The sequence below is a fragment of the Mus caroli genome, chromosome 14 (assembly GCF_900094665.2).
Source record: "Mus caroli chromosome 14, CAROLI_EIJ_v1.1, whole genome shotgun sequence".
Lineage (NCBI taxonomy): Eukaryota > Metazoa > Chordata > Mammalia > Rodentia > Muridae > Mus > Mus caroli.
This window is the reverse complement of record NC_034583.1, coordinates 24,732,771-24,741,651: the sequence shown is the minus strand read 5'-3', so window position 1 is coordinate 24,741,651 and position 8,881 is coordinate 24,732,771. Positions and strand designations below refer to the sequence as shown.

Genomic DNA, 8,881 nt, shown 5'->3' with positions numbered 1-8,881 from the left:
AAGGAAGGAAGGAAGGAAGGAAGGAAGGAAGGAAGGAAGGAAGGAAGGAAGGAAGGAAGGAAGACTAGCAATTATCTTCATTTAGTAATGGAGGAAGCTAAGTCTCTGGCAAGGCTGTGAGGATTGAGGCTGGGTTGTGGGTGAGGGGCTGCATAGCAGACAAGCAGTGGCACCCCCTTTGGGAAGACACTGTCCAACAGGCATCGCTTGAGTGGTTTTCTCCTAAACTATTTACACTGATCTGGGAGAACCAAGCCTTGGTTGCTCTTCTCTATCAGAAAAGAAACTCACTGTATTTATTGGCTGTATCAAACCATGCACTGTGAGGGTGTAAGACCCGTAAGTGGTAGACCCTTGGCTGGAGGGAACACCTCCTCCCTTAGGAAGGGACTGGAAGCTGGCCTTCCCCCTCCATAACAAAGGAGTGTACTCATATTTATGCAAAGGCAACACTGAGCCATGACCACAGGCTGCTCTGTGGGGACCCTGGGCAAGGAGTCTGTCCCATGTATCCCTAAGAGATGGAAAATGAGACAGTTGTTTGAAGCGGTGATGCATTCATTGTAAATATGGCCACCTTGTCATACTGCTAAATTGCCAAATTATTTATGAAGTTGATGTCTGGGTTCTATTTTTATAATATAGTTCTAGATTTATGGCAATATGTACATTTTAATTTATAGTTCTGTGCTTTAAAGAAATACATGTATGAACAAAGAACAGTATATTGAAAGAATTCTATTCAAGATGTTTAAGGACTGTAAGTCTGTATTCAATAAAATGTAATGCCAAAAAGGACGATGCTGTCACTGTTCCTACTAAGCGATGATATAAATGCTGTGATCCAAGTCAATGGTGCATTGGCCCGTATCTGAACTCTGCCTCAGTGTCTGAGGATGTGGCTGGAACATCACACAAAGCCAGGAGTTCAAAGTCAATCTGGGCAGCCTAGAGGAGACTGTGCATCTAAAGGTAAAATTAAAATAAATGTCGCTGCACCATAAAAGAAAGGAGAGGAAGCTAAGTCTCTGCTAGTGTGTATGGCAGGCCACATCATGACTGAGGAGAGGCATGGGTTTCATGTGGCATTTGTGACTGACTGACTGACTGACTGACTGACTGACTGATTGACTGACAGGGATTCAGTGCAGCAAAGAGTACTCCCTGTAAGCCTTTCCAAACATGCCTGTGGGCAGCATAAAGTGGAGATGCCTAGCTAAGAAGGCCAATGGTACTCCAGACTTGTGTACCTTTCTAGAAAGCCTTTCTAGATGTCCTTACTTGTAATATGGGAATTTTGAGGTCAACACTACTTATTTCTGGGGTTTGGGACAAGAAGACGTGAGATGACCATTGTTTAAAAATGGAGGGGGAAAATGTAAAGATCTAGCATTCTTGTTGCAAGCTCGCCATCACAAGGTTACACTGGTCCAAGCTGCAAGATTCTCTCCATAAGTGGGCAATCTGTGGCACCGAGTGGAGGGTCTTCTAAATAGAAACCCCAGGGTTTTCCCAGCAAAGCACTGCAGCGTGCTGGTTAGCTAGTCAGGATGAGTTGACAGTTTAGACTTAGAGGAGAGAACGAAAGTGATACGATTTGCTCTTATGTAACATACACATGGCAGACGGCCTCCAAACAACCAGATATGAAATGCAGACAACACAGAGAACACCAAGCAGAGACAATATAAAATTATGCCTCCATTCCCATTGGTAGATGTTGATATCCAGAGAACTAGGCCAGTAGAATCCCTTGGAATGGCACAAGAACAATCAGAAGTTTCCAAATTATACTGGGGCAGCAGTGTCCTTGGAGGTAAACGCCAAGGGCCATCATTCCCTTTGTCAGTTGATCCCATTCCATTCTTTATATACATATTATATATATGTATAATATTATATACATATATAAATATATTTATATATTCTCTGAGTTTCTCTCTCAAGTAACCCTTTACACATGAGGAATACGCACAGTGTCTTCCTGGGAAGAGTTGGTTCCACATCAGATGCAAAGACCTTTCTAAACCAACTCTCTCTTTTTTCCTATCCTATCATGTGTTCCTTCCATCTCTTAAAGGGATTTCTGATCCTACCCTGTCCCTCATATCATGGGCCCCAGAGTTCTGCCTATATGCTCTGTTTCTAATTCAGAAGTGATATGGCAGGCTGAGGTGAATCAAAAGGGCTCCTCCAACCGTGAAAACATATGCTTAAAGAAAAAAAAAAACATTTAAGCTCTATACAGGTATTCAGAGGATTTTTAAAAAAGTATTCCAGCACTTGGGAAGCAGAGGAAGGCAGATCTCTGTGAATTCAAGGCCACCCTGCTCTACATAACAAGTTCCAGGATGGCCAAGGCTGTGTAAAGAGAGCTTATCTCAAAAGGGGTGGGGGAGATGGTGAAGGAGGAAGAAGAAAGAAAGAAAGGAGAGGAGAGGAAAAGGGTGGAGAGGAGGGGAGGGGANAGGGAAGGGGAGGGAAGGGGAGGGGAGGGGCTTACGTTTCAAATTGCAGAAAGAAGGATGCCCACAGTGAGCAGTGAGCAGCAGTTCCAAGTTCATCATATATGACAGGTCTGCTGTAGCTTCATGTCCGTCACTGTGTTGAAACACCCTGAGCAGCACAGATGGGGAAAGCCTTTCTTCAGCTGACAGCTCTAGGCTGCAGTGCAGTATTGTTGAGGAAGAAGGAGGCAGGAACTTTAAACACCACACCCACAGCCAGGAGCAGAGAGAAAGAAGCACCCCTGGATCCCTACCCCCTCTTTGTCCACTTTGGATGCTCAGCTAGCTGTCTTCACTCTGACACAGTGCAGGGCACAGCCCAGAAAACGGTGCCATTCACGTTCAGGGAGGGTCTCCCCATGAATAAATAGTCAAGACATTCTGAGGACATCCTGACAGGCTTAACTGAACTAGATAATTCCTCAATTGAGACTCAATTGTAGGCTGTGGCAAGTTGACATTTAATACTAGCAGCACAATGTCCACTGGCCCATCCAGCACACAGTCACTTGGAGTTGACAGGATTTGCAAGCCCATGGAGAATGAAGAAACTAATGTCCAGCACAAACCAAAGCCCCAGAGGCATCTTCATCTGCAAAAAAAAGTCTAAAAACCAAACCAAACAAAAACGTCTTCCCATCACCGCCTTCCCTCCCCTCCTCACCCCACACATGCCCCAGACAGGGGTAAGAAATTCTGCCGTCTACTCAAAGTGGTAGATGCAAGGGAAAGAAATACATGAAAAATCGAAACCACAAGCTTTGCCCTGTGAAGATGAGAAGTCTGCATTTACATAATCATTTTAAAAGGCCAGACTGGCCGGATACAATAAGACCCAGAGAATCACACACAAAACCACTTCCTACCTTGGACACATCAAACACCCACAGTGGGAAACTGTCTATTGCGAATGAGCTCACAGTCAGAAACCCAAAGCCAGGAAATAATGTGCCCTCCGGGAGAGCTGCACAGAGGCAAATGGAGTCAGTAGCACAGGCACTTCAGAGAAACTAATAAACAGATGTGTTTGATATTGTCAAAGACGCTGTTGAAGGGAGGCGGGATAAGGAACTCAGATGTCCACGTAAGGGTTGAAGGAGGATCGTCCTAGTTTGCTTTCTGTTGCTGTGATAGAGACTGTGGCCAAACACGACTTCTCTCCATCACAGTCTGTCACTGGGAGAAGTCAGGCCAGGAATTCAAGGCAGGAACCTGGAGGTAGGAACCAAAGCAGAGGCCATGGAGGGATGCTGCTTACTGACTCACTCAGTTTACATTTTCAAACAATCCAGGACCACCTGCCCGGGGGTCACACGCCTCACAGTGGGATAGACACTCCTACATCAACCACTAATCAAGAAAAGGTCCCCAATGAACTTGCCCACAGCCCATTCTGAAGGAGGCAACTCCTCAGCGGAGGCTTCCTCTTCCCAGATGACTGTAGCTTCTGTGGAGCTGACAAGACAAAACCCAGCACTGGGACATACTAGACAGAATGTGGGGAAGCACTAGTCAGGGAGAAACGACTGAGGATATGCTAGCATCTAACAAACAATTCTAAAACTCATGGGTCAAAAAGTAAGTAACACAAACTTTAAAATACTTAATGCTGGAGATATCACATCACATAACAGTTCTGCTCCCAGAATGCCTCAGTGACAAAGGGTAGCATAGCTTATTATGATACCACCAAACAATGCAGGCCGTTGCTATTGTTCTTGCTTACCAGTCAGAACTAGATAAGTCCCTGTTGCTGAAGACACGGCTTGATTAGGTCTCAGGATACCTATAAATCAAGCTGAATATGAGCTGGAAGTGTGCTCCCTGCCGGCTAGCTTTCCAACTGTTGGAATGTGCTGTGTAGTCTACTAGGAGAGAAAAATCATGAATAACCTTCCAGCTACATACCCTGTGCATTATACGGTACCAATTTGCCAGGCAATTGTGCTCGTGGGTAAAATTGTGGCACAACTGACATGGGAGTGTCCAATCACTTCATTGCTAGATCTAAGTTTCTCTCCACAAGAGGAATTCATGTCTGATATTATAAACCTGGCCAAAACCCATCGCTAGGGAGGCCATAGACCCTAAGATGGGAACTACTACCAGTGTCTTGCTAAGTAGACATGGTACCAAACTGCCTCTCAATGTCTATACCCATAGATTAGCACCACTCTCCAAAATGGTCAGAGAGGCTTCTGTTGTAGTTTATGCAGAGAATAAGGGAATGTTGAGTGTTTGGCAGTGAACAAGGCAATGATGTCATTTCCTCCGAGGCTCAGGGAACGCTGTGGAAAAGGATGAGGGAAGAGCGTAAGAGGCAGAGGATAGGAAGGGCACTGTGGAATGCTATTTTCTAGTCATGGCACTATGAAAGCTAGCCAAGCAGGGAAGAAGCATCCAGCTATTGCACTGGTGGCCTCACAGCAGCTAAGTTCGCAAGATCTGCATACAACTGGATCTACCAACATTCCATCCCAGATGGGGAGGGATCTGTGGAGCTATAGGAACTTAAAGCTTGCTAGAATTGGGGGAGGGGCATATTCCTCAGTGCTAGATCCACTAGTAAATGGTTAAGCAAGTCATCTTCCATATGTGCCCAGTCAGGCAACTGTAATTAAATACTGTAAGTCAAAAACAACAGCAAAAAGACATGTATTGGGAGGGGGGGTTATGGGAAAGGAGGAAAGGGGGTTCAGTGGAAAGGGGAGACATAAGAGGACAATGTGAGATATGACCAAAGTCCATTAAATATGAGTATGAAAGTGTGGACAAGTAAATTAAATCCACTTAGACATACCTCAGAGCAAAATTTTTGGGTTATGGCAAAAGTTTTATGGGCAAATAATATCTCAAAACACATCAGAAAAGAATATGATAAAAGAATTGGTGAACTAAATATAACTTTGAAAAATAGGGAGAAAACTGGACATGGTGGCCTATCCCTATAAATCTCAGCACTTGAGAGTCTGAGGCAGGAGGATAAGGAGTTAAAGGCCAGCCTAGGCTACATAATGACTTTAGGCCAGCCTAAGCACCATAATGAGACCCTGTCTTAAAAACAGAACCAAATCAGACCATGGTGGTGCACACCTTTAATCCCAGCATTCTGGAGGCAAAGGCAGGCAGATCTCTGAGTTCAGTGCCAGCCTGGTCTACAGAGCAAGTTCCAGAACAACCAGGGCTAACACAGAAAAACTCTGTCTATCTCGAAAAAAAAAATCAGAAAAATAAAATAAAGGGGGGGGGGGATCCAGTAAAAAGTAAAGTGTTTTTTCAACATAATAGTTTTATTGGTTATTTGGAAATTTTACACAATGTACGCTGGTCATACTCATCTCCCGGTTCTCCCGTGTCCACCCCCACCCTTGTTCCCTTCTCCCAGGGGAAAAAACAAAGGAGAAGAAGAAAGCTGGGTGAGGTTCATTCCCACTACTTCACATTAGTAACTGACGGCCCCAGCCGGGTACAGTGGGACTCAAAGCCCTCTCACGACTCTACTAACTTCCACTCTTTTATAATTTAAAGATAAATTTAAAGAAAACATATATTTTTTAGATCTAGAAAATAAGACAGAGATTTATTTTTTAAAGCTTTCTTTTTTAAGGTTTATTTTTTAATTATGAGTGTAATTAATTATATTAATGAACTATAATTATGTTTGTAGGGGGGCTGTGCACATGAGTCGCAGATGCTCACAAAGGCTGGGGTCGGGCTACCTGCTGTGGGTGCTGGGAACTTACCTTGGGTCCTCTGTAAGGGCAAATACTCGCTCTTAACCACCAAGCCATTGCTCCGGTCCCGTAGAGACCTGTTTTAAATTGTCTAAAAGGCTCTCTTAGCTGAGCTTGGGTGGCTTTAGGTGGGGTGACTATAGGCTATATTTTTATTTGAAACCTAAACTCTTATAGATAAGAACAAAAAAATTACTTCTTAATATATATTGTATCTGTATGTGTGTGTGTATGTATGTATGTATGTATTATGTATGTATGTACATGTTTATATATGTATATGTATATATGTGTATATGTGTATATGTATATGTATATGTATATGTATATGTATATGTATATGTATATGTATATGTNTGTATATGTATATGTATATGTATATGTATATGTATATGTATATGTATATGTATATGTATATGTATATGTATATGTATATGTATATGTATATGTTATGTGTAGGCCAGAAGTCAACATCAGATGCCATTCCTTGGGAGCCATCTTAGTTTTTATGAAACAGAGTCTCACTGGTAAGATTAAGATGTCTAACTCCAATCTTAGTCAGAGTGTAGACTCTAGACCACTCCTTCTGTCTGTCTTCCCCATGCTACACCTTTGAGTCCACATCGTCATGCCTAGGGCTTTCTTATGTGGGTGCTGAGGTTGAAACCTCATCCTCAGGTTTACACAGCCAGTAATTTATCAACAAGCTGCATCACCCCAGTGCTCTCAAAGGAAAGAATACTAACTGGGTTCAGCCTGTTGGTTTACTGTGTTACTACTAACATCAAAAATGTCAAGATGGAACAAATAAAAACCACTGACAGCCCCCTAGCTTAGGAAGACGTAGGTCTACTTCACAGTAACCTTGACCCAAGATATAGGTTGACACTTTTTATCCAAACTCTGTAAAAACAGCATCCAATGGCAAAAAAAAAAATTTGATAGTTAATATTTGTAATGGTTTTTAATAAAAATTGACCAATTAATAGAATCAAGAAACATCCCTGGGAGTATAGGAGTTGGCCTAAGACTTTTAGTGACCTGCGCTACCGTCTCGCCAGCAAGAACGCACGCAGGACACTCGGATCCTTCTGCAGTAAAGCTTTAATACATCTCGAGAGATAGATGATCAGCTTCAGGAGAAGAGACCCAGAGAGCAGAAAACCCTTCCCTTTTATATTTTATAGGCTGCGAAGTACGGTTGGAGACGTGCACCACCCGGATTGGCTGCCCACCACCAGCCAGATGACGCCACGGGAGAGGCAGGGCTCAGGTAATGGAAAGATACCCTGACGCCTGCGCACACTTTACCACGAGCAACAGATGTCAGTGCCATCTTGTAACGGCGACTGTGAGGGTGGCTCCTCACATTTTAGGACAAACACAATCTGCTGGAAAATAATTGTAAAACACGTACTTTAAGAAGGATTAATGTTCAAGAATGGAACATGAAAAATGTTATTTCAAAACAGAGAAAACCTGTAACCTAGGAGACCAGAGCTTGGGAGCTTATGCTTCCTGGTTAAGTGAATCTTCAAGGTGTCCCATCTTGCAGTTGGTTTGGACTAGAAAAAAACTAGTAGGCAATATTACATTGTACAATGCATAAAGTAAATTTTAAAAAGCAATGTTACAAAATAACTCCGCTGGAGTCACAGTTCCCTTCCTTTCTTCTTTTCTTTCTCTCTTGTTTCTTTTTTAGTTGGTTTGTTTTTGTGACAGGGTCTCAAATAGTAGAGGCTGGCCTTGAACCTACTGTCTAGGTCAAGGATGGACTTCATCTTCGGATTCTCTTGCCCCCACCCCCCAAATGCTGACAGAGGTTGGAACCCATGGTTTTTAAAATGAGAAATGAAACCAGGCAATGTTGGCACACACCTTTAATCCCAGCACTCAGGAGGCAGAGGCGGTCAGATTTCTGAGTTCGAGGCCAGCCTGGTCTGCAGAGTGAGTTCCAGAACAGCTACACAGAGAAACCCTGTCTCAAAAAAACCAACAAGTAAATAAATTTGGTTTTGCAGACAAAATCTATGGCATACTAATTTCTTACACATCTGGCCTTTTATCTCTATACCTATTACTAATAATATTTAGACTATGTGGAAAATTCAATTTTGTTTTTGTTTTTTTGTTTGGTTTGGTTTGGTTTGGTTTGGTTTGGTTTGGTTTGGTTTGGTTTGGTTTGGTTTTTCGAAACAGGGTTTCTCTGTATAGCCCTGGCTGTACTGGAACTCACTTTGTAGACCAGGCTGGCCTCGAACTCAGAAATCCCCCTGCCTCTGCCTCCCGAGTGCTGGGATTAAAGGCATGCGCCACCACGCCCGGCTCAATTTTGTTTTCTAAAAAAATGCAAAATGGTATAACATTGCATCCTCAGTAGTGTGAGTACGCATTTACTTCCCTAAACTGAAACGTAACAGGACAAATCAAGTTGTTATCCACAAATAAGAGTTACAGCAACTTAAATAGGAATGGCCAATCTTCCATAGAATTAGAACTGTTTCATGGGAGGCTATTGCTTTAGAATCAAAGAGGGAAAACTAAGATTAGAAGATAACATCTCAAGTCAGAATAAAGAGGGAAAAAATACACACACACATATGTGTGTGTGTGTATATATATATATATATATATATATAT

At 42.7% G+C, this 8,881-nt stretch overlaps 1 protein-coding gene across 1 annotated transcript in view; it reads left to right on the top strand.

The window, feature by feature from the left end:
• The window catches only part of Chat (choline O-acetyltransferase), a 61,528-nt gene extending 54,187 nt beyond the window's left edge, over window positions 1–7,341 (top strand). The window contains exon 15 of the mRNA XM_021182415.2: window positions 7,303–7,341. Within this exon, the coding sequence (XP_021038074.1) occupies window positions 7,303–7,341 (39 nt within the window). The remainder of the gene's footprint in view (window positions 1–7,302) is intronic.
• The last annotated feature ends 1,540 nt before the right edge of the window (window positions 7,342–8,881 follow it).